The following is a 26139-nucleotide window of genomic DNA, read 5'->3' on the forward strand; positions in this document are numbered from 1 at the left end:
AAGCAGGGAAGGAGCAGCTGTCACTGTGACTCGGGATAAATCATCAGGCTACAAATTGATCTGAAAGCTTCATCTTTTCAGGAGTAAACCACTAAAAAAAAATAAATAAATAAAAAAAAATGAGTGTGAAACCTTTGATTGTGTCTCTCTTACAGCATCACATATCAGCAGTGACAATTGCAGCATCTGGCAAAAAAAGTTCAGGAAAAGTTCACTAGAAATATTGTTAATTATTACCATGACTAGGCAAAGTGGGAAATTGTCCAGCCTCCATCAAACTTTGGAGAGGAGACACAAGAGCTCCAGAAATAAATGAATATCAACTGGTTTGTGCTTATGTGATTGAAAATTCTCTTTGAAATGAGCCCTTCAAGGACCTAAAGATGGAACCTGCTTTATTACCTAATTGTGAGACGTGTCTTCTTGTATGTTTTGAAGCCCTTCTTTATCTTAAATTAGCACAAAAGCAAACCACACAGCCTAGAAAACCCACACAGCTTGCACACAAACAGTGTGTGGTGACTATCAAAGCAAAAAATGAGTCACCTGCGGCTTGGGTTTAAGGGAGTTTTAACTCGTGTCCAAAAATGCAGTCATCCAAAGAAGGTCCAAACAACTTGCCTTTGAATAGAGCCGTTTCCATTTATTGAAGGTGTTGAGTATGGCAGATGACAAAAAACGGGTTGATCTTATTGATAAGGATGATATCTAGTGAATTGGTGGTGGAATCAATTATGAAAAATAAAGGAAATTCAAAAATGTTGTGAATCACTGTCACGGTAAAAGCTGTGTGTCCTTTTCCCATGTGCTCTCCTTTCCACTAAATAATTCACACCTGTGGCACCTTACTTAACCCCACCTTACCTGTGACCCATGGCTTCCCACTTCCTGTGCAGACAAGCATATCATTGCCATCTAGGGGCCAAAACCACAAACCTAACCAGACACATAACATAAACATCCGCATTACTCTTAAACACCAAACACAAAACTTAATGGCTCCTACACAGCGGATGCAACTTGGCCTTAATGTGGACCGATCGGTTGATTTTTCCTGATTATCACAAACCTGAGATGTTTGTTAGCATGTGTTTGCAGGCATTTCTGTAAGGAGATAGTGTGTCATGCTGCTGAACACCAGGGTCACCTGTATGCAGTAACTAAGCTGCACATTAGCACCATCTAGTGGTGTGAATTTGAATGACAAAAATACTTAAATGCGGTGATGAAACTATGGGCATCTCAACCCCCCTACAAGTCGACACGTCACACAAAAATAATTTGCTGTTGAATCAATAAAATCCACAAGAAACAAAAGATCTGAAGGAGGATCAATAGTTTCCCATTCATCCAGCAACCTCTGCTTTTTCATCAGTCCCCACAAAACGATTTACAGAACACGGAATGACTGCAATTAAAAGTTATATTTGGGCTGTCATATATTGTCTGAACCTGTAATTGATACCATCCGATGTGATAAAGCTTTAATGGTAAGATACTCAATTACAACCAACTTTTAAGAATAATTAATTAGATAATTCAAACAAGAAACTTGAACTTTTGTTTTTTTTTGTTCTATATCGCCCCGTCTTACAGTAGGCTGGTTTATCCTGCTCTGTGATTGGTCAGACTAGACCGGTACCCACCCCCTCAGCTGACCACTCCTCATCCGTGTTCCCTGCCCCACGTGACTCCGCTCGGCTCGCCACTGCGAAGTTAAAAACTGTTTATCTTGCAGGCTGGTTTGTTTGACATGCCCTCACTGTAGTTAACCTGCTTTCTTCTCCAGCCTTCACTCTTGTTATTTTATTTTATTTTATTTTTTTTTTACTCTTCCCAGCCGTAAACGCTGAGAAGAGTGTGAGATCTTTATATTCTTTACGCTTTAGCAATTCTACTCTTTTTGTTGTTTAATTTGACTAATATTTTTGTGTGTGTTTTCTTCAGCTGATACCGTGCAGCACAGAAAAAAAGGGGGGGGGTCAAGAATCCGGTTTCCTCCCTTCGCCAGCTTGTCAAAAGACTTGAGTTACACTGAACAGTTTGTTCTGCAGACGTTTAGCTTGCAGAGGTTTTGTTGCTCGACAGGGGGATTTTTTTTTTATTTTAAATCGACCATTTGGAGAGCGTCATGGCGACTGAAGTGGATTCGTGGTCCGCCGCTCCCCAGGCCGACGGTGAGTAAAGGCTTTCAGCTTTGTTTTGTGTTGTGTACATCGGTGCAAAGTGCATGCATGCTGGGCCTGCTGGCGTGCTCTTCCCCGATCCATTGTCCCTGCATGGGATGGGCTGCAAGCGCTAGCCATGCTACACCATGTGCTGCGTTAAAAGCAGACCGCACGCGGAGCGCTGGCGCGACAGTCCCCGCACGCGGACGCGGCCAGGACCGAGCTCGATTTGTGTGTTTTGTCACGTACTGTTTTAATGAACGAGCTTCGACACGGTGTTTATTGTTGTACTGCTCTTACGTTTAACCCTTTACGCGTTTCTGATTGGACGAGGCCAAAATGCTTACTTCCGCTTTGTCAGGCGTACACAACATCGGGGCAGTTTGAGTCTGAGTGCGTTTTGATACACTGGAGGACGTTTCTTTCCCGTGTGTTTTCGTTCTGCGTAGGAGCAGGATCGACTTGTCTTGGTTCCTGGTTTCTTTTTGTCTAGAATGACACGATGTTATTGGTTGTGCTTCCTCAATCACTTTACTCGTGAACACGTTTTGCGTCAGCCTGTCTTTTAGCTGCTGTCGTGTGTTTCAGATGGCCCAGTGTTGCACTTCCCTTTTCCTGCATGAAATTATGTTTTTGACGAGCGCGACGCCGCCGCTGTCAGTTTCCTCGTTGACAACCAGATGCTGTTTTGATTTTGCGACCATCTTGGGCAGCGCCTTTTTTTGTTGACCTTTTCCTGTCTCTATCCCGACCGCGTTTTCCTAACACCACGCGCTTTAAAGATCATCTCATAGTAGCTCGTGGCACACGGGGTCTCGCGCTTTCCTCGCTCTCCCTGAGCGATGACGTCGACACGTATGGCCCACCATAAGAACCAATAGGTTCTTACATAATCTCGTTGCAATGTTGTGAGTTTAAATCTTACATAAGTAAGTAAGTGGAAATGTATTCGGCCGCTTAAAAATGATGTGTTAAAGGCGAGATTTCGCAAGTGTGATGAGCGTTTAACCCTCCCAAAAACCCCATTAAAGCTCGATTTGCTCTGCGACGTTCACTTTGAAGTGTCACGGATGTAAATCAGCGCACGCGAGACACCACGTGGTATGTTCTGGTAGGTCCGTGTTTGTTTGTGTGTGAGATGCCTCGGTGTACGGATGGACCGTCCTGCGTGAACATGACCAGCACTTTATTTTCCTGGAGGAGGGTCAGGCACGCCTGACAGAGCAGCCCCCGTTAATGAGGTGGTCACACTCCCCTGTCAAAGAGTCTATTGTCTGTGTTGGCACAGATTAAAATGAGGGAGGGAGGAAGGAAGGGAGGCAGGGGGGTGGGCACACACTCCTGGGACACTTTGTGGGTCAGTCTGGATACTGAACTGAACAATATGCAGAATCTGAATTGTTATCACAAGGGAATCTTCTCAAAGATCAAGTCACCTTCCTGTTTTGGCATAGTGGTTAGTTATTACAGTTTATCAATTAATCAGCCAGATTACTGGTAAGTTACCAGAAGAAATGTCTTAAAATAGCCCGACCAGCAGCCAAATGATTCTAAAACCGCCAAGCTTGTTGAGCGTCAATGTTCTCGATGTTGGAAATGATGCTTTGACAAAGTGATCTGGGCTCAAAAGTCACATCCCATCGCGTTGGAGCTTTTTATGCTGCATCTTACAGCCTTAACCAGTAGGTTGGCTTGGTAGGTTTTCTTTTGCCTTTAGAAGCAAAATATTGCAAAACAACTCAGATTGTTGTCTGATGTTTTTTTATTGTTGGGAGGAGTATTTCGACTTGATGTAGGACAGATGCCAAATCAGTACTGGTGACTTATCAACATATCAAAACAACGTTTCACCGCAGATGTTCTGTTAGCCCTTGAGGAGCTTTTGAGGCAACGCAGGGCAGGTTTGTATTGTGATAAACATCCCGTAGGTGCAGATTTAAATCCTGCGTGTCCCCCCCCCACACACCTGTGAGAACATTTACGCAACGACACACGCGTTAAGAGCATTGCGGAAGAAACCCGCGGCCATAAATGTCAAGCCAGATCTGTTCGTGGCCCGCTGAGTACACATTATGCTATGGTCATTCCCCTCTCTCTCTTTGTTCAACGACACCACCACCACCACCCACATACGTTCATGAAAACATGTTTGCGCACACCATCCGCTTGCATTAAGTCCATCACCACCCGAGCAAAGTAGTGTGTTACTGTGCAACAGTGGAGGCTGTTGGCTGATTTTGTGAGTGGGGGGAAGACCAAGTGACTTGGGGAATTTATCTAATCTTTCCTGTGTATTTTATCTGTGTTGTTGCTGTGTGCAGCTGGTACAGAGAATGACTCAGGAAGCAAAAAGTACACCAGTACTACTCCGTTAAATGAAGTCCTTTATTTCTCTCTGTCTGCATTAATAAAAACCGAGAGTCACATCATCGGGTCCAAAACGGCGACCCTTGTGCTTTTACTTGCAGCCCAAATATGGCCACCGACTCGGTCTCTGTTGTTGCCGTTTGTGTATTTAAACAAAAATCAGCATATGCACACAAGTTGAGGAGAAGATGTGTCCGGAGCGTGCCTTGAAGTCGATTTCTGCTCGGGCCTCTTCTCATTAAGCGAAACGGCGGTTAAACTCCCTGGGACGTCCACGCCCTCCTCTCCTCTGATGGATAACGGCCACAGGACCACATGCATCAGGGCTGTTTTCTTTTTGTCCCCTTATCGTTATGGAGGTCATCACACATGTTTTTGCTTATCTCCTTCCTTGCTTGGGTTCATAGAGAATTGTTGTTTTCTTACTCGCTTGAGGTTTATTGTAGCCAGGATGTTCAGCTGAGATTGTAAAGCGAGTCCAGTCCGAGCTGCAGCGGCGCCGCTGTTGTGTTTCTGAGGTAGAGGTAGACGTGCAACTGACACTCGGATCTTTTCAGAAACTTTTGTTGTATTTTGCCGTTTAAGCTGTAATGTGAGAGAGTTTGTGACCCGGCTGCCATGTTGAAAATGGACTCAGGGAGGACAGGTAGTTTCTTACATGGTCTGGACCAGACTGAGACCATAACAAAGAACAGATAAGCTTGGGTTACAACACACACCCACACCCACACAAATGTCATTTTCTGCTAAGGTTCTGTTTCATCTTCACATAGCACTTAGATTTTTTTCTGCAATATTAATGTTCAAAGTCTCATTTAACCTTTAAAACAACAACAACAAGCTGTCCCTAACGTGCTGCTTTTACCTCAGTGCTTGTGTGAAACCACTTTGTGCTTACAAACGGACAAATCTGTTGGTCTGTGCGGGTTAGATCGCTCGCTGCTGCCTTTTTACTGTAAACACTTTCCACTGAAGTGTCATCACAAGTTAAATTAGTTCACACTGGTATTCTTCGGTGTGTAGCAGCGTATCTGTTACAATGCAGTTTTTGCTAAAACTGACTGAATCAAAGCAAATCTTCATGTGAAGATCCTGCACTTCGATTGATATTTTTTTTGTGTGTCTAATTTGGTTTTTTTCCCTCAAAAAAGTTGGATTGCCTAGTTGAAAAATAAATTACATCTGCTCCTCCAAAATTTTGAATATGCAGACGATTCAGGTGTTTACCTCCCGGCCACAGTTGTGTCGAAGCCTTTTTCGTATCTCAAAGACGATGGTCAGCAAGGCTCATCATTGCTGCTGGATTTTTCAAATGTATTTATTTATTCATTTATTTAGGCTCTTTGAGCACCACAAGCCAAACAAGCTCTTCAGGGAAACTGTCCCTTTCAAGAAGTGCTCAGAGAATTGTCTTCTGCATGAATGCAAACACGTTTACCAGTACCTTCAGTTACATTTACAGTATTAACCTATGAGGAATGTGAGAGCTCTACTCCGCTGACCTCCTGCTCATTCATGAACGCCGCTGCTGTGTAGCGACCTGAAGCGCGTTGACTCTGTGAAAGCTCCCACGCAGCATGTAGGCCAGAGGTCCTCTGTTGGTCTGCACTGGCTGCACGAACAAAAACCGATAAACTGCATGTGGGCGGTTTTTGAAAAACCATCACGACGGTGTTGTGTGGTTTGGTGTTCGCTTTGGTGTCGGGCAGAGTTAAAGGCAGCTGATTCAGTTTGTTGCTGCAGCTTTGTGGGACTGTGATGGCGACACACAAACCCACCTTTTTTTTTGTTTTGTTGAAGATTAAAGTTCTGCATTACAGAGGCAAATGGTCTCTGCTGGCTGCATTTTGATAGGTTTGTTTTGCAACTCTTGGCAAATGGCACCAACTTTTTCTGGCTTCCCTTTATTTTTTTTTAAACCCCCCCCCCCCCCCCCCCCTTTTCCAATTGGCCGGTTGTGTGTTTGGCATGCCGCCATTGGTTAACTCCTAATATACAGAGCTTGCAGGCCCTGTGGCCTCCTGGAGGGAAGGAGGAGGAGGAGGAGGAGACACATGGTCGGCTGTTTACAGAGTTGGAAGGGTGTGGTGCTGCTCCTACTACAACAGCTTAATTCAGGGAGATGTCCTTCTGTGCTCAAAGGTGCTTCTTTTCTTTTATTATCCACACTCATGAACTCTCTGTCTGATATCTCCTGAATTTTGTTTTTTTTCTTTTCTGCGCAAGAAGCATGACAACTCCACTATTTTTATAAGAGTTTTTTTTTTTTGCCATTTGCAGCACGCAGACTGCTGCTGCTGCTTTTTTAGGTTGTTAGTTTTATCTGCGGCTTGGACGTTTTCTCCTCCCTCTGTGTGTTTTCTACATGTCCTGTAATCTATAGGGCCATAAGTCCTCAAATTGCCATTTGGGGCCCGTGGAAGTATTCATTACACCCTCAGACATTTCTCCTCCTCCTGCCCCCCCCCGCTCTCGTCCAGCCCTGTCATGTGACCAGTCGTGGACCCAACCATGCCATATGTAGTCAGGTCCACTGTAGCTGCTACGTACTGATCGCGAGAAGATGGGGGGGGAATGGAATAAAAAAAAAAAACCTAGCGTCAGCATTTCTCCAGCATGTGTTCCTCTTTGCTCCCTCCCTCCCTCCCTCCCTCCATGCCTGCAGGAGGACTCCAGTCCCTGTCATTGTTGTTGTTGTTGTTGTCGTCTCTAGAAGAAGCAACCTGAGCAGACTTTTTTCTTTTTTTCTTTTCTCAACTACAGTATTTTCTTTACACCCACTGAAGAATAGCATATTGAGTTACATTACACTTTGACCCACTTTATGGCTACTAATAGAGCTGGTGAGTGTCACAGGAATGCATGCGTGGATTTGTTCTGCCGTCTTCTCATGTTTATGTTGTGGGTGTTGCGTGACCTTTGGCTCCATGTGCAAAACATGACCATGAGATACGGAGGTGGATGTAGCGCAGTCAGGAAACGTCGATCCGCTGTTGCCGTCGAGTTGAGGTGTTCGTGTGGTTTGCTGAACGCACCAACGTCGTCTGTGGCTTTCGCTTTGCATATAAATCAAAACCAAACAATAAAGACAAACATGCAATGTGTCACTGTCGTCTGGGTCGCTTATTTGTTCATGTACTGCAGTAATATGCATGTACTTTCACCAAAAAGAATACATGATTGGGACTTGATTGCAGATGTTTACCTAGATAGATAGATAGGTAGATAGATACTTTATTGATCCCGAGGGGAAATTCAAGCACCAGTAGCCCATTACAGCAGTGTCAGTTAGTCAAAAGTAGAAAAAATAATACTAAACATACTAAATAAACTAACGTATGCTACATAAAGTACAACACTGTGCAGAGAAAGCAGGTTGACCAGATTGACTGTGTAAACCTTGTTAGGTTTAAAGTTTTTTTTCCACTGCAGTAAAAATACGTCAGTAATACTCAAACCACAAGTGTAAAGTGTTAAGATCAAGTCTTCCTCTGGATCACCTAAAGTATTACGGAGTACGTTTGCTTTTGTTTTCCACTTGAGCACAATTTTGCGGTACTTTTATGTTTACTCGTGTGTTTCCATTTAATATTGCTTTATACTTTTACTCCCCGTTTACCAGCTGCTGCAACATTAGAGTGGTAAACACATAAGTGTATCGATAATTATATATTTTGAAATGGACCATTCTGCATAATTAGTCGGTCTACTTGTAGTTGTTACAATAATAATTTTGTACTTGAACTTCCTATAGACATTTTTTTTAATACGACATTCAGGAGTGAATTCTGATTGGACAGAGGGAGTGGCATTGTCGTATCTTCCCCCAAACTGTTGCGGTTCACTTCCTTTTAGCCATATAATGCACCAGTGATGTCTCTAGTAATTTGTGTGTGGATTCCAAAGTGCATCACTGACAGCCTCCAGCTGTTCTGATTTCCTGACCCACAGGGATGTTCTCTTTGGAAGACAACCTGGCCGAGGCTGACCATCCCTACAGCGGTGACGAAGACGCGTTGAACGAGGCGGAGGTGAACGGCAACTGGACGCCTCAGGAGAAAGCTCTGCACGAGGCGCGGCTCAAAGCCAAAGCAAAGCGTCGCCTGCGCAAGTCCTCGTCCCGCAACTCGACCAGCGAGTCCTTCTCAGAGTCGGGAGACTTGGCGGGAGGCGACCCACACAGTCCGAAGGGCAAAGTCAACGCCAACGACCGCAAATCCAGGACGGGCAAAGGCCGAGGCCTGCCCAAAAAAGGTCAGTTTGAGCTACATTAGTGTTTGCGGCTTTCAGAAAATTCATTTGCAGCTCAAGAAAAGTCAAACTTAGCGCTGAAGACGCGAGCGCTTTTCTCGATCAGTCAGTAACAGTGAGCACACATGTTTTGGTGTAAGTAAACGGACGACCGGCTATAACCTCAGCTACCAGATTGAAAAGGGCGAGCACACATTAATGGAAACGTTTGTTAGTGTAATCAGCATATGTGTGAAGTTGAGAGAAAAGATTTCTGTGTGCTGATTTTTGACAGTAGTAATGTAATTTGGTTGGAGATCCGATTGCACGTCTTTAAGGTTTGGCTTTGTGGTTGTCTGCCTGCAGGTGGGGCAGGTGGTAAAGGAGTTTGGGGGGCTGCTGGGATGGTTTATGAAGACGAGGAGCCTGATGTTCGGGACCCCAACTACGATGAATCGGCTCAGGTGAGTGTGTGGATTTTGGGGCGGTTCATATGAACGAATATGCATATTTACCAAAAAGAGTTTGGACTTTGTCTTCATTAGACAGATTGGCAGGAAATGAGGATTTTTTTTTTTAGTTACAAAGATATGTTACAGTGAAAATGAAAAAAAATGGGAAAAAGTTGTGAATTTTGCAGTGTAATCTAAAAACTTGTGTACATTATGACGATCATTAAAGTCAGCCTGCAACCAGCAGTTATTTTCCAATATTGATTAATCTGTTATTTCCTCCATTTAACTGACTATTCATGGGATCTATAAAATTTTTATTCCAACGTGGCATTTAAAAAGTTAAAAATTGTATTGTGCAAGGAAAATTTTGTTTTAGTCTGGAAAAATAACAAATAAATAATAATAATCAAAAAAAGGAATTAATAAAATTGGCTGCAGATAAATTTTCATTCAAACTTCGAATCAATGAATTGTGTAGTTTTTAAAAGAGAAGCTTTATTCTCTTTGGCACAGTGGAAGCTGATCCTTTATTTGTTCGCGTTATCTGCGTTATCTTTCACACACACTCGCACACTCTGCGGTGTTTTTGCCGCAGACGAAAGCGCGTCACCAGCAGAGGTTGGTTCATCACAGTTGTTGTTGGTCTGACCTGTTGTGTGGAGCAGCTTTTTGTTCCCGCTGAGGCCCGCTGATCAAAGCTGTGGCGCGGTGGATGACAGCTTTTATGTCTTGTGTCAAGCAAACGTGCTGATGTCGAAGTACTGATGCTGAAACACGTCCATCCATCCATCCGTCCGTTTGCTATACGGCTTATCCGTGCGGGGTCATGGGGGCTCTGAAGCCTGTCTCAGCTGACGGCGGGCGAGAGGCAGGGTTCACCGTGGACACACAAAGACAGACTTCCCCAAACACACTCACACCTAAGGGCAATGCAGAACAGGACATGTTTTTGGGATTGTGGGAGGAAACCGGAGTACCCGGAGAAAACCCACGCGGGCACAGGGAGAACATGCAAACTCCACACAGAAGGGCCCAGACTGGGATTCGCACCCGAACACGATAACGATCGTCCACGTTCGGTGCGCTCTGAAACGAGCTATACAGTGCAGCGCTCTCTACATGATGAGTTGTACTCTCTCAGATGGCTTTAAAAAAATAAAATCTACAGGATTATTGATCTGTTGAGAAACGCTGTTTTATATCAGAACGTCCACATGATTTGGCCACAGCTCATTTAAAAACCACCCCCTCACATGACTCATCCAGGTGGCTCCGTCCCATCACAATCACTAGCGTTTTCAGTCTTTGACCCTGTTATCAAGCAAACGCTTGGTGTTGTGCGGAAAGTTCGACTCCCGTCATGGTCATGCTGACTGACTTGCGAAGTGGGAATTGAGCTTCTGTCTGTATGAAGTCGATAACGATTCGGGGAACTGCTCACAAAAGCCGGTGTGATTTTGGCCTTGAACGGCGCAGGAGCGCAGCAGAAAGAGGTCAGTGTTTTAACAGGGAACTGGATCAGAGTGGTGACGAAAGACACCCGGGGCGAGTGCAGACGGTGCCTAGTGAATCAGACGGATGAAGGATCCCTGTGTGGTAAAGGTTATCCTGTCCTTGGGGAAAGTCTAAAAACCGACTTGAGCATTCCCCTTTGTTTTCTTTTGACCAATCCTTGGTTTAGTTATAATTGGCATGTTGAGACAAACCTCTGCTGAAATGTTGACTGCATGTTCGTTCTTTTTTGTCTGTACTTGGCACTTGTTACTTCTTGTTTTGGTTCTCTTCCATCATCCTCTGCATTCAACGGTCACTTTAAGGAACATGAGCAGAAACAGGAAGGTGAATCAGAGCTCTGGACTTTTGGCTAAAATCATTCTTTATGCCAGTATTAGTTTTCCTGTTATAAGAACTTGGGCTTATCGGAAGAGGGGAAGACATTCAAGCAATTTTTTCTTTACACTCATCATACAGGATATGAAAAGCCAGCTTTAATGCCAGGATTATGCTTACTTTTGTTGTCCAGATAAAGTAAAACTTCACCTGAGAGTTTAGCTTGGGCTGTTTTCATCTGATGTTCTTTACATTCAGTAAGAGACATTTTTAAATAAACCTCAGTGGTGATTAGGGCTGCCTTATCAGATTCTCACTGGATGAGTATCGTGACCAAAAAGATAAACAGAACATCTGTGCTTTATTATTTACATGATAACAATATTTAATTTTTGAAGTATCACAGTTAATCATCAAAATAGAGGGATGTGGGAATATATGACAGATTGTAAAAACTTGATGATGCATGAATTTTGTTGTGTGTGCGTGGATGAATTTACTTGACTGATTATGTGTTTGTTCCTGCACAGGGAGACACAGTTTACGCAACAGTTGTGCCAGAGGTTGATGAGAAGGAACTGGAAAAAATGGTCAACCCGATCGTACAGGAGTACTTTGAACACGGAGACACAAAAGAGGTCCAGGTAGGCGATTAACCAAATAATGTTTTTTTTGCCAAGATCATAAGATCAGTGCTGGTTAGACGACACAGTTCTGCAAGCTCCAGTTACATTGTAGTTACAGTTCATGTTGTCCTCCCTCCTGTCAGTTGCTGCTGAAGGGGCTAAACTTGGGCCCACATAAGTACGAGTTCTCCTCCCTGGCCGTGTCCCTGGCCCTGGAAGGCAAGGCCAGCCACAGAGAGCTGACCTCCCGCCTGCTGTCTGATCTGTCGGGCAAGCTGCTGTCACAGAGTGACATGGCCCGAGCCTTCGACAAGATGCTCAAAGAGCTGCCAGACCTCATACTGGACACACCGGAGGCTCCGCAGGTAAACGCTGACATCCACGCATTTCTGTTTGTGCGAGTTTGTGTTGTGTGCAGGAATGGATCAGACTTCATAGCTGGATTCAGGGGTGAAATCTATTAATCCTTTTGTGAAGTTTCACATTTACTTTGTGGTTATTGCTGTACTTATTGGAGTGTATAAAAAAATGAAAATAAGTGATGCTGTTGTAAACCGCGTTTTGTCTAATGTCATGCAGATGTTGGGCCAGTTCATAGCCAGAGCCATAGCGGACCACATCCTCCCCATGTCTTTCCTGGACTGTTACAAGGGCAAAGTGGACTGTGAGCACGCCAGGTGAGCCCAGACAGGCAAAATGAAGATGCACACACAGCAGCTTGTCCGTCAGCAACCTGTAAAGCCTCTTTAGGTTCTTAAAAACAAACATGTGAAGGGAATTTTACATTTCTGTGCTGACTGCTGGTTACAGACGCAGCCGCAACAGACACAACCCTCTTTGACTTTCCTTCTCTCCCGCTTGTATCTACTAATAACATCTGTGTTATGGTGTTGTCTTAGTATTTTTGGACCTCTGTGCTCACTCTAGCCATGGCTTTTTTTTTTCTCAAACAAATTAGACTAAATGGTCACACTCTTACCCATTTTCATGCCGAAAAACATCATTTTGTTTGTATCTCAGAGTGGCTCTAGACCGCGCTGCAGTACTGCTGAGCATGAAGAGGGAGATGGTTCGTCTTGATAACGTGTGGGGTGTGGGCGGAGGCCTGAGACCCGTCAAACATCTCATCAAAGAGGTAAGCTCAAGTCAGACGGGTGGACTATTGCAAAGAGGTCAGGAGCCTTTTCCTTTATGTCACACGTAAACAGGAGGCAGGAATGCATGTGGCGGGCAAAGCCTCTGCTGTTTTGCTGTGTCAGCAGAGCACTTTCTCTGCCCTGAGAAACAGGAATTGCAAAACCGATGGCATGGGGAGTGGCTGACACACACAAACACACCCTGGACTTGAACTAAAGTCGACACATGCGCGCTTGTTAAATGCTCACGCTTGCATGCCATGTGCTTTTGATTCATGTTTTTGTTTGCAATTATTGTTCCGTCATCTTGATTTTGTTTTTTTTTGGTTTTTTTTTCCCTCCCTGCAATTTTTCATGCTAATGTGGGTGTGGGTGGTGTGGGAGTTTCAAGTGCACATCTTGTAAATTGTTAAGAGTTATGCAACATTTTAAGGGATTTTATGCATGTCTAGAAATGACAGAGTATCCTGCGTTTTGGAATCCTCAGTAGCCCTCGGCCCTGCTGGCACTCCTGTCCAGTTCTGATTTCCTGCCTGGTTGTGTGCAGCCTCAGGGTGGGAACACGCCGGGTTGTATGAGGCACAAGGCCTCCTTCCCTCGCCGCTCTCTCTGATTCACTCGATCGTTGTGCTCTCGCTCGTAGCCTCTTCTGATCCTCTCAGTTCCTTCGTCCTCTCCCCTGTCGCCGCCACATCACATCCTCCACTCGATGCTCAGACGACCACACGTTTCCCCAGCTTAGTGATTTTTAAAACCCACAGTGTTGGTCCAGCTTTGAGGGTCTTGAACTTATTGCATCAGTCACACGCCTCTCAAATCTCAAGTGGCATGAGTAATTGTATGAGTAAATTTTAAACAAAATGGTCGTCGGAGTGTGTGTTTGTGTGTGTGTCTGCAGCTCAGCAGCGAGAGTGATGTAACCAAGTAATGCCAGCAAAAGAAGCAAAGGCTAAAAGACTTGAGCACAGCTCCAAACAGGAAGAAATGTTTGTTTTTCTAACCGACTTTGATACATCAGACATGTCTGCCAAATTTTCATTTGCCAAGGAAGTCGGGTTAAATGTTCTGTATAGAGTGGCTTCATGAAATACTTTTAAAGAGGCTTTCAGGTGTTATTGAACTCTCTGTTCGGCTCTGACTGTGTTCAGTCCTGCAAATTTTGTCCCTGTGAACTTCAAACCTGTTGCTAATCCACGGTGCGTTAAAACATATAAAGGTTTGTCTTGGATAAATAAACTTATTTTTTTATTATTTCTAACATAAAGAACCAGAAAATGAATGTGTCTGTCCATCTGTTCAAGCCAAAGTTTAAATTTATGACATTTGACAGGATGGACAACTCCCTCCAGGGACAATAGTTACAGGTCTGACTTCATTCCTGCTGCGGTTGCACACAGAAATCTCAGCAACAGAGCTGCTTTATTCGTGTGTGTGTGTGTGTCTCCTTGTTCCAGATGAACCTCCTGCTCAAGGAGTACCTGATATCAGGAGACGTGTCGGAGGCAGAGCACTGTCTGCGGGACCTGGAAGTCCCACACTTCCACCATGAGCTGGTTTATGAGGTATTAGCGGCTTGATGCGATTGTGTCTCTCTTGCACAAAATTACTCAGAAAACAAACACGCAAAAACAAAGACCAATAAAACACTGCAGTGCAGAAACATTAGACAAAGCAAACCCATAAATGAAGTGAATAAGATACAGAATAATCAAAAAAAAAAGTCTCAAGTTTTCAGAGATAATGTCAGAAATTTATGTTCTCTCCATATTATGACAACAGGAGACAAGTAAAATGTAGCACAGAAGGAAAGTTGTTTTTTTCTTAGTGATGCATGTGAACTTTGTTAGAAAAACGGGTTTCCATCGTTTTTTTTATTTACTGCCAAGGACAGTGTGTGTCTGGCAGAGACAATTTCTCATTTGCATTACTTGTATTAGTAATCTGTCCAAATAAATCTATCCAAAAGTCTGAATCACGTTGCCTAATATGGAGCCATTTGTCCTCCATAAAAAGGTAATTGCTTAGTGAGAGTTGCACACAGGAAAGGGCTGAATATGTATGTGTGTATACCTTTGTGATGCCACACTTTCTTCTGTTACATCTACTTTTGTAGGTAAAAATGGGTTATGAAATGCCTGATTGGGTTTTGATAGTTTTTTTGTGTGCACAGTGGAAGTGAAACTTTTGTCTTTACTGCTGTAAAGACTTACTTATTTTTACTTTTTCTTTACTGCTTTCACATATGCTGCACATTCAGAAAGTCTTACCCAGCTGGACTTTTTCTGCTTTTAGTCTCTTAAGATTTTTTTCTAATAACCACAATGTTTTATAAAAATATATACTATATATACATTTTTTTTATTTCTTTTTTTTTTTATAAATTAAACAATTTTTGTTTTTGGGGTTTTTTTTTTTAAGTGTTGGGGTACTTTGCCTTCTCAGCTCTGTTTTGTGAAATGGCAAACACTGCCACCATGTGGTGAAGTGTGCTGCTCACACATTAGATCTTACTTGTTGACTCTGATCACATTTGACTTAATTATCAGATGACGGCAACACACTCCTCTCTCTGACACACATGTTTTATCGTGATCGCTTTCCAGGCTGTCGTGATGGTGCTGGAGTCCAAAGGAGACGCTGCCAGTCATATGATTATAAAACTGCTGAAGTCTTTCTGGAAAACAGGCCTCATCACTGTGGATCAGATGAACAGGGTCAGTTTACAGTTTCTCTGTATTTATAAAGACACTATTTTATGACAGTTAATGCGTTCATTCAACACTGTCGTCTGTTCTCTTCTCCGTGTAGGGCTTCCAGCGTGTCTATGACGAGCTCCCTGAGATCAACCTCGATGTCCCGCATGCTCACTCCATTATGGAGACCTTTGTGGACCTGTGCTACCAGGAGTCTGTCATCACCAAACAGCTGAGGGATGCCTGTCCCTCCAGGTTAGTTGGCCATTAATGCACCAGTGAAAATGAAAGTAGTGTTTTCCTCTTTCCTTCTCGCCCTCACGTAATTAATAGTTACCTGCTGTCGTTCTTTTAGATTTCCCTCATTGCCAACAAATCCCATCAAAACACCAAAACCAGCAATTTGTTAGATTTTCCTCTTAATGTTTTCGGATTTCCTCACCAGCATCAGGCCAACTTCTGCGCAGGAAGTGCACTTGGGGGACTATTTTCAGCCGTGGATTAATACTTATTTTTGTGTTAACAATGACAGGATGGTGTGTGTGGTATTGACTCATAGTAAACTACAGCGCCCATGTTGATAATGATTAATGGGGTTAATGTCACCCTGTGAAAATGTGTTGGTGCTTTGATGTGTTTTTTGGGGGGTGGGGGGCAGCAGTGGAGCTCTTTGGAACGGAGGAGTAACCTGACGAAACGGTTTAGATTTTGGTATTTTCACAGGGTTTGTTAAGAAATAGAAAGAAACATAAAATATAACCAGAATTAATCTTTAGTATTGTGAATAAACCAACCTTACACTGACACGTCTCTCATGCTGTGTTTCCTCCACTAGGGGGCGGAAGCGTTTTGTAAGCGAAGGCGATGGTGGAGTGATCAAGAACTAATCCACGAGAGGAAGAGCAGCAGCAGCAGCAGCAGCAGAGGAGGAAGAGGAGGAGGAGGAGGGTGGCTACAGGTTCTTTCACCCGGTTTTCGCTCCAGCATGTTTTCCCTGAAACCGAACGTGCTGGCAGCCTGAAGTTTCCTTGTTCCTCTCTTGTTGTCGTTACACAAACCAGCGTTGACGTTCGGTGAAAGTAAACTGAAGAGGCGCTCAGTTCCCTTCATCTTGTTAATCACAGTTTTTTCACTTTTTTTTTTTTGTAAGAATATTCTTTATTTCTGCGTAAGATGCGGCCCTCTCGCCTCGATCTTTGTACCTGTTTCTCAAGAATAATTCAAGTCAGAGCGGCAGAGAGACGACGGGACAGACTGGGGAGTGTGGGATATGAATCGGGGTGTTCGTTTTCTTGCTTTACTTCTCATGTTGCCATCTCTGTTTCTTTTTCGTTTTTTTCGTGGAACATGCTCTAAATGACAACAGCACTTACAAGACGGCATACTGCGCAGTCGGTGAGCACTTGGTAATTTAGCTCAACAGAAAGATTGAAAGTAACTTCAAGGACAACATGCTTTGTAGCTTCTGGGCAAAGTGGCTGCTGATCCTTAATGAAAAGTATTTTGTTTGTGTTTTTTCCTTTGGTTCTTGGTCTCTGAGGCCTTATGTTCACTTTGTAAAGCAGTCAAAACAAGAAGGGTTTTGGCATTGTTTGGGTGTTTATTTGAAATTTGCATTTGGGCAAATACACTTTGGAGGCTATTTTTTTGAAAAATGAAAATAAATTGGGATGTGTAAAAAAAGAAATGTATAAAAATAATAAAAAGAAAATATAAACAAGGAAAAAAAAATACTATTTCAAGCACTCTGGCTTTTCTTGCAATTAATGAATCTACAGCTCACACTGTCTCTGGACCTTTAACATTTACAATAGAAAGCCAGACCTCCTGCAGAGAGCAGACTTAATCTGCTATCCAGACCAGCTTTTGTTGGCAGAGGACTTAATGAGCATTCAGACTTTTATTTTTTATTTTATTTTATTTTGTCTCTCTCAGTTTTTCCATGTTTACCAAAGTTATTTTGACTCAGAAATAGATCTTTCATTCTAAGAAGAAAGATTATATTGTTCTTTTTTTTTTTTTTCTTCATGACAACCAGTGTTGTTGTAACCAGGAGGAAGCGGAGTAGTGATGTACATCAGTCACTTTTGTTCATCTTTCATTTGCATCTTGTTTTGACACTCATTTCTCATAATCCTCTGTCACTAATGGTCAGGCCAGGTGTAAGAACGTTAACTTAAACCTGTAACGGAGATACAGTGTGAAGCCAAAGGTTGGATTTATTTTTTTTTTTAATCATTTTTTCTCCCAAGGCTTTGACTCTTGATCCCATCTATGGTACATCTAAGATACTTGGTTATGTGTCTTCATAGCACAGCTTCTTTACGCCTACAGTGTAAATAACCGGTTGAGGGAATTTATGTTAAATGGTTAATATTTGGAGAATTGGCAGGACAAACTCATTCATGCATGCAGCTGCCCACTGTCAAATAGAGGGCGTAATGTTGATGTTTTGTATTCCTATAGTCATATTTGTACTATTGATTTATTTTGGATCAGCAAACTGTTCACGACACACTGCCTCTACACAAGAAGTCCATATTATATATTTCAATAAAATGACATTTTTCCCTCTACAGTGTCGTATTTGTATTTTTTTCCCCCCTTTCTTGCGTATTTGTAGAAATATTGATCGTATTTAGCAGCATGATGAGCACGGAACGAGGTGACCGATGACGCCACTCACGTACACTCAGAGCGGAGTACACGTCATTGAAAACGAGCTATAACCAGGAAGTGGCTAGTAAGCTAGCAACGGATAATGAGCCGCTGAGAAGTTGCTAATTTGACAGGTTGGTAATCATTTGCTCACTGAACATTAAGCCACAACTACGAATTGTCTCCGTATTTAACTCGTTCATGACTAATCAAAACCGCATTGTATCGCGACAAGCCGGTCGGTGTGGCTGAAAACTAATGTTAGCATTACGACATTAACTAGCGTGCAGCCTTGCAGGCAACGTTGCATTGCTGGGGCGTAGTGACGAATAAGCAACTGAAGCTGTTGTCGCGAAAACAGGTGTCTGCGGTCGCCGTTTGAGCTTGAAGCTGAGTTTAATTCATGAAATAATGACTTTAAGCCTTTGTAAGGTTAACGTGAACATACCTGCAGCTACATCTCTTTTTTTTGTCTTTAGTCTGAGATGACGTGAACGTATGTTACAGGCGGCTCCTACAAGATTCACCACGATGATTTTAATTTGATGTGTTGTTATAATTATGCTATACTGCAGTAGTACTAGCAGTTTCTGCTGCCTTGGCTCTGAAAACTGCTCTCCTTTGTGTACACAGCGTTAGCTTAAACCCATGCTGTCTAGCAACCTTACAGCCCCGCACTAAACCAGACCTCCTTCACCAAAGTTAAAATTCTCAGATTTTGTTGAAATGATTTACAGAGGTGTATACTGGGTGGTGTTTCTTCTATTTTATCCACCTCATTTGTGTTGTGTGTATCTCGGGCTGCAACTAATAATAACTTTCATTACCAATTTAACTATTATTTTGCTAACTATTTGTTGTTTATTCTATAAAATGTCAAAAATCACATCTTTTGTCTGAACAGCAGTCCTTCCTTTACTGTCTAACAGAGACTCTTCATTTGCTATCATTCATGGTATTTTTGCTTTGATGATCACTTAAAAAATGAATCAATTGTCAAAATAGTGGGCAGCTAATTTTCATTTTATTGACTAATTGCGTAATAAACTAATTGTTGCAGCTCTAGTGGTGTCTGAACTTAATTCTACTAACTTCATGCTGGGAGATGTTCTACGCTTTTGTGCAACTTATACTTTATTTGTTGATACATGCGCAGAAAAGGTTCACATTTCTAAGACTGTGCAGGAGAAGGCGCTTTTTGAAACTAACCTAACCTAACTAACTAACCTCCAGTTAACTTCCAGTTTGCCTGACACTGCTGCACGGATAAAAACAGCTTCCTGCCCTCTCTGGTTTTCTGCAGCTTCAGAAGGGCAGGATGGGCAGGCAGAGGAAGAGGGTGGTGACTGGTGAAGCTGCTCCCCCTCCAAGGAAAGATGAGAAGCCCTCTGCACTTCACCGCAAAGAGAAGAAAAAGAAAGTTGACATTGGCAAAGTCTTCATCAACATCTCCATTGGCCTCTGCATATTCAGCCTGATTTGGTTCTTTTATGCTCTGTACATGCGGTCCAGCCTGGCCAAACGGGTGGTGACCTTGCACCCGTCACCTCCTGTCCTGGATGCGAACAGCAGCAGTGCCAAGGTTTCCCCGGAGAGGTTCTGGGGTTCATACAGGCCTCAGGTTTACTTTGGGATGAAAACCAGGAGTCCCAGATCGATTGTGACAGGTAGGGTGACACATTCAGTGGAAATCTGATAAGTGAATGTGTGGCGGAACAGTTTAGAGAAAAATCCAAACCAAAGTAACTTTTTAATGAAATATTTTATAGATTTAATTTGTGATTCTCTGTTATTCGAACTTGTTAGAGGACACCAAGACAATAAATAATGGATGCATACCTCCTGGGTCACTGTCACAATCCTCATGTTGGAGATATGGGTCATGTATGGACAGAAATAAATATCCTAATATACATCAAATTACATTGATATACAGCATATAATATGATAACAAGTCCATATTATGGATTTATTGGCTATGGCGATGAAGCAGGTTGAGGAGCATTGTTCATTCAGATTAACACTAATGAGTTTAAAACCACAAGTGCAATTTCAAATTCTTGCAAAGACCTTTAAGTTTCTACAGATACTAAATAGATCAGGTCACATATCAAATGAAGCATAGAAAACTATATCCTCTCCGTTTTATGGAGTGGGGCAGCCATAAAAAACCTCAGTCATGAGTTTGAATATTTCACTCATCATATAGCTTCAATGAATTGCAATAAGCTGATACTAAATATATACAATACTGGTTTGAGAGTGGATTTTCCTTTTAATGTTTAATTGTTTGCTTTTACAAAATATTTCAATTCCTATTTCTGTAAACCCTGTCGTCCAATTTGGATGACCAGTATTGTTAATTCATTGACAGCACAAACTGAACTACATTTTCAAATACTGCGTAACAAGCGGTAACTAAGAACTGCAGTTTTTAAAACCCAGTAGGTTGGTAACATACTGCATGTAGCCAGGAAGTTTTAGGCCTTACCTTCTGCTTGAAGCTGTTGCTTTCCAAATGATGTATTTGTACATCCTTTGTCTTGTGCAACAAACTGGACTTGCATTGATGATTAAATCTCCCTAGGCATGATGTGGATGCGTCAGTTTTCTGACATGGATGTAAACCTGAGGCACACTTGTGAGCAAGGGGATCGTTTGCAAGGTTATGGGTGGCTGATGCATGACGGGCTCACCTTTGGCGTCCAGGAAATCCGAGACAATGACTTCACACTAACCACAGAGTTTGTCAAGAGGTTGGGAGGGGATCATGGAGGAGACTGGACCTGGAGGATCACTGCCAAACAGCATGTGAGTACTGTCTGTCCATTCAGCGTTTTGTCCAGAAGGTTGCTTCATGTATCCCAAATGTATTTTGCGTGGCAAAGATGTACCTTTCGTATTTAAATTTTGCCAAACAGTTGCCATTATTGCTTATGTTTAATGATTTCTGTTTTTGCCCAGCAGAGCTCTGCCCCTCAAGCGCCAGTCATCTCCCTGATGTTTTACGCTGCAGCAGACACACAGGGCTCGCTGGAGGCTCACGTCGAGGAGAGAAACCGCCTTGCATCCATCACTGGTTTCTCAGAGGAGCTTGGAAACTTTAAAATCACCTTCAGAAAGCCAGTTACGGGGGAATTATCCAGTGCTAAATATGCCAGGTAAATACATTAATACAGAAGTTATGAGGAAGTCAGCAGCAACAGCAGTGATTACTAACGCGGAAAGCTGGAGGGAAGAGACTGTAAAATGACTCCCAGTGCTCAGTTCAGTCAGGATTAAAGATATGCAGCAAAGAAGATGCTAATTAGGAATTGCCTTTGACAATTGGCACAAAGGCTTTGTTTAAGTAAATATTTTTTAATGAACAGAATAAAAAGTTATGTTTTGTAGTGCTGATTAAAATGGTTGAATAATCAGTCACTGAGGGTAGGCAAAACTGTATATAGGTAAACTGTCATAAAAAGGTAAAAGGACATTGTCATTATAACAATTGGGGACGGTGACCATTTAAACTGCATACAAGCAAAAGATCCAAGTAACATGCATCCAAATGCATGCATGTTGTGATTTAAAGTGTGATGTGACTATAAAAGAAAAGAATTGTCGAATGACCCTGAGATTTGAAGCCTGTGACACTCTTGATTCCCAGTATCAGGTGTGCGGCCTTGGGTTGATACTCAGCAGTAATGTCATTTTGTACTGCTGAAAAGAATATCCAACCACTAGATGGCAGCAAAAGCAAAAACCCTTTTCCATAAGGGCTCTGTTCCTTTGAAGTGGCACAGGTGTCATTTAATCAGTGAAGGTGTTTATCCGCCTTCAGAAGAACTGTCGTTGCAGTATTTTTTTGTATTGAGGAGATCAGGACGCTCTGCTAACAACACTCACAGGGAGCAGCAATATTTCACACTTTCATGAGGGACAGAGAAGACCAGCATAGCAAATAGAAAGGTACAGTATGCACTGACAGAAATGATGAGAATTGTCTGAATTATGATTTATTTTTGGGAGGTGGATGATGAAGAGAAAGTGGGAGCTTAAAGTTTGATTTTTTGTTTTTTTTTTGGCTGTGGCCGGTCGCTTAACCTCTGAGTCACTCGTACAGCATGCACAGTAGAAAAGGGACTGCTAAGGCTTACACCATGCTCTTCTTTCAGGATATGACACACTGTGCTAAGGCTTCACAAACATCAGCTACTGTAGTTAAAATCAGTTGTGCGTCAGTAACTCGGTATAAAGTGCTTTCAAGTTTGTGTTTCTGCTTTGATTTCATAGATTTTGAAAATGCAGGGTTAACAGTTGCCTCCTCCTTTTTTCTTATTAGTTACAACTATCTTCAGACTGTCTCTCCTGGCTTGGAGAAGTTGACTGACATCGTGAAGCACAGTCTGAACCGCAGGTTTGTCTACAGTCCTCCTTCTGGTGAGAAGAGACATTACATAGCTGTAGACACCTACAAGCCCCCTCACCACCAAAACCAGCAAAAGCCCGCTGATGTGAGGAAAGAAAGTGACTTTGTGGTTCACCAGGTGACCGTCCAGATGCCGTTCCAGATTGAAGTGTTGTTTGAGTCTGGGAGCTTCCACAACCGTCCCAACCAACTCGTGGGCTCTGTCATGACTCAGGAGCTGGAGAAGAGGAAGGCTGAGTTTGATGCAAAATTTGAGAAGACTTTTGGCCTTGAGAGCAAAAGGTTTAGCCAGGCGCATATAAAGTTTGGCAAGGCAGCACTGAGCAACATGTTGGGTGGAATTGGCTACTTCTATGGCCAGTCAGTGGTGCAGTCAGTCTACAATGAATACCCGCTCTTGTACCCTGCTGGCGCTTTATTCACTGCTGTACCGTCACGCTCTTTCTTTCCCAGAGGGTTTCTTTGGGATGAAGGCTTTCACCAGCTGCTGCTGAGCAAATGGGATCCCCAGGTAACAAGAGAGGCTATTGCCCACTGGATAGACCTCATCAATATCGAGGGCTGGATCCCCCGTGAGCAGATCCTGGGAGACGAGTCTCGGAGTAAAGTCCCAGCTGAGTTTGTAGTTCAACACAATGAGAATGCCAACCCACCTACTCTTTTCTTAGCTCTTCAGGAACTTATTGAACAGCTTTCCTCGAATCCAGAGAAGGTAGAATCTGAACCAACCTTGCCTTTTCTCCGACGGCTCTTTCCCAGACTGAAAACCTGGTTTGAATGGTACAACACCACGCAGACAGGGCCCTTACCCAACTCTTACCGCTGGCGTGGACGCGACAAGGACACTAATGTTTTCCTCAATCCCAAGACCCTGACTTCTGGGCTGGACGACTACCCCCGGGCTTCACATCCATCAGCAGATGAGCGCCATGTGGATTTGCACTGCTGGATGGCCTTGTCCTCAGGCACCATGGCAAGTATAGCCCGACTTCTTGGTGAGCCCCATCAGGACTATGAACTCACCCACCAAGTGCTCAGTGACAACAACCTCCTGAATGAGCTCCACTGGTCAGAACAACTTCGTGCTTTCAGTGACTTTGGGAACCACACACAGGCAGTGTCCTTGCAGCAGGAGAAGGTGTATGTGCCCCCTGGACAGCCACGTCATCAGTTCCCTATGACACGCCTTGTGCGCTCAGTCCGCCGAGCCCCCAAGCGCCAGTATGTTAATGCTTTGGGTTATGTTAGCCTGTTCCCTTTTTTACTGCACATTCTTACACCAGACTCGCCCAAACTAGAACATATCTTCCGTGACATGAGAGACTCCAATAAGCTGTGGACGCCCTATGGCCTGCGTTCACTCTCTAAGGCCGATCCACTATATATGAAGCGAAACACAGAACACGATGCCCCCTACTGGAGGGGACCGATATGGATCAACATCAACTACTTGGCAGTCAGAGCTCTGCACCACTATAGCAACATAGAAGGGCCATACCAAGAGAAGGCAGCTGCTCTCTATGAGGAACTCAGGACTAACATTATCAGTAATGTTTATAGACAGTATGTTGAAACAGGGTATATCTGGGAACAGTACAATGATAGCACTGGCAGGGGCCAAGGAAGCCACCCCTTCACCGGCTGGTCAGCCCTGACAGTATTAATGATGGCTGAACAGTACTGATACTGTAGATTTCATCTCATGTTGTCTAAGATTTTGGCCTTCATTTATCTGGATGCTATTGAAACAACAGCTTGTTCAGGGGTTAAGATAAAGTAAAATGTCTTGTCTGGTTGATGAAACTTTCCTAGCCATTGAAGCACTTGAATTGAAAGATCCAGCTGGAAAAATAGCTATTTATGATCACATTATCACATTTAACCTTTAATTAAAATGACAGGTTTCACACAGATATTCTCTCAAGGGCAATTTCAAACAAGCATAAGTGCAGCTACCCTGTCTGTGTGTGTGCTTAAGTTATATATTTGAGATGCATACAGAAAGCACTTAAAGAACTCCTGAAGCTTTGAGTTGGCATTATGGCCTTCGCCGTCTCAGTTCTTTTGAAACAAGAAGCGACCATATTTGGACGAGAGGGTGGAGTAGGGGAGGATATGCATTGCTGTGCCTCTGTCCTGACCGGATCTTGCCAAGAACCCAAGGACATCATGTGGTAGCGACTTGCCACTTAAAAAGTTGCCACATCCAGAAGCCTATCCTGCTTTATTGTCTAATTCACTCTAAATGGGACCATCATTTACAAAATGAACATCATGCTGTATTGAAGAAGACTTGAAACTAGCAAGAAAGTGTTTACTGATGTAGTCAAGCGAGAGGTAGGGTCATTTTCTCATAAGCTTGCGTACAATCAAATTATTTCTGCAATCAATGGAGTCTCCCCCTGCTGGCCATCAGACAGAATGCGAGATTTGACGCAGTGGCTTCACTTTTGGGACAGAGGATCTTCGTTCACTCATTACTCTGTCTGTGTTTCAGACAAATGTAACTCCATTGCTTCCTTCTGCAGTATTTTGATTTGGAAAATCAAGACAGGTGATTATTCAGATTATACAGTATTATTCTTTAATGGTCCAGTGTGATTGCAGAATCCAAGCAGCTGAACACCCCTCTTCTCACCATCTCCTATGGTGTAAGCTAAGGTGAAAAGCATGAAAAGCCCTCTCTAGAGCAAGCGCTTGTCTGTTCTAGGCCACTGTAGAAACATGGTGGTGCAACATGACTTTGAAGGCGTGCTCTCTCTGTAGATATAAGATGGTCATTTTAACAACAAACCACAATGATTATTAGTTTCAGTTGATGATACACTTCACTATGAAAACACAACTCTGAATATTATATTCCATTTCTTCCCCTAAATCCTACACACTGAACTTCTGAGATGCAGGAAATTGCTGGTCCACATCTCTGAGAGGAAGTTCATGTTCACACACTGTATGTGTGGTGTTGTATATGAACAACTCTTAGAAGATTTGTCAGTTTTTATCTGGAAAAATAAGTGCATAAATCAGCAAGTTGTGCATTCACATGACAAATGAGGGCCATTATTTTATATTGTGCCATTTCTCTTAAATCATATGTTCTCATTTTGATATTTAGTTGTTTGATCAGTCTTTCAAAAGAACGATACAGTCTGTACAGTCTTGTTCATCATTTCTAAAATAACTGCTCCTAATAGCAGCCATATTTTGTACACACAGCATTTGACTGGCAGGGAATACAACATTGACTGTGACATGATTTATGTTTTGTTAAGAACAATAAATGGTTTCAATAATTTTGTTGTCACACTTTACTTTTTTGGCCTCTGCTTTGGATGGAAGACACAGAAAACACCTTCAACCATGCGTTTGTTTGTAGTGGCTCAGAACCTGGCGCTGCCTCACACTGCAATTGGTGATTGGTAATTGGTCACTTCTTGCGAGATGCTGTTGAAAGAATCATTCTGACACAAATAAAATGATAATCTTTCTTTGCTCACAATTTTATATAGTATGTATAATCTTAGATTAGTGAATTATTATTATTCTCAACAGATGAAAT

The 26139-nt window shown here is 42.9% G+C and overlaps 2 protein-coding genes across 4 annotated transcripts; both read left to right on the top strand.

The window, feature by feature from the left end:
• Positions 1 to 1694: 1694 nt before the first annotated feature.
• pdcd4a (programmed cell death 4a) lies at positions 1695 to 18081 on the top strand. The gene is made up of 11 exons (XM_046417171.1): positions 1695 to 2177; positions 8487 to 8789; positions 9132 to 9229; positions 11581 to 11694; positions 11820 to 12041; positions 12256 to 12353; positions 12697 to 12811; positions 14267 to 14374; positions 15416 to 15526; positions 15621 to 15760; positions 16341 to 18081. The coding sequence occupies exons 1-11, from the start codon at positions 2132 to 2134 to the stop codon at positions 16390 to 16392; spliced, it is 1407 nt and encodes a 468-aa protein (XP_046273127.1). The 5' UTR covers positions 1695 to 2131; the 3' UTR covers positions 16393 to 18081.
• Positions 18082 to 18173: 92 nt separating this feature from the next.
• On the top strand, positions 18174 to 25873 carry mogs (mannosyl-oligosaccharide glucosidase). Of its 3 annotated transcripts, none has more exons than XM_046417135.1 (5): positions 18174 to 18297; positions 19467 to 19830; positions 20751 to 20974; positions 21131 to 21324; positions 22491 to 25873. In XM_046417135.1, the coding sequence occupies exons 2-5, from the start codon at positions 19482 to 19484 to the stop codon at positions 24259 to 24261; spliced, it is 2538 nt and encodes an 845-aa protein (XP_046273091.1). In that variant the 5' UTR covers positions 18174 to 18297; positions 19467 to 19481; the 3' UTR covers positions 24262 to 25873. The 3 variants fall into 3 exon arrangements, with proteins under 3 accessions (XP_046273091.1, XP_046273113.1, XP_046273102.1); XM_046417157.1 differs by having other exon boundaries at positions 18197 to 18297; positions 19397 to 19830; XM_046417146.1 differs by lacking the exon at positions 18174 to 18297 and adding an exon at positions 18357 to 18524.
• Positions 25874 to 26139: the final 266 nt, after the last annotated feature.

Source organism: Scatophagus argus, chromosome 2 (genome assembly GCF_020382885.2).
Source record: "Scatophagus argus isolate fScaArg1 chromosome 2, fScaArg1.pri, whole genome shotgun sequence".
Taxonomy (NCBI): Eukaryota; Metazoa; Chordata; class Actinopteri; family Scatophagidae; genus Scatophagus; species Scatophagus argus.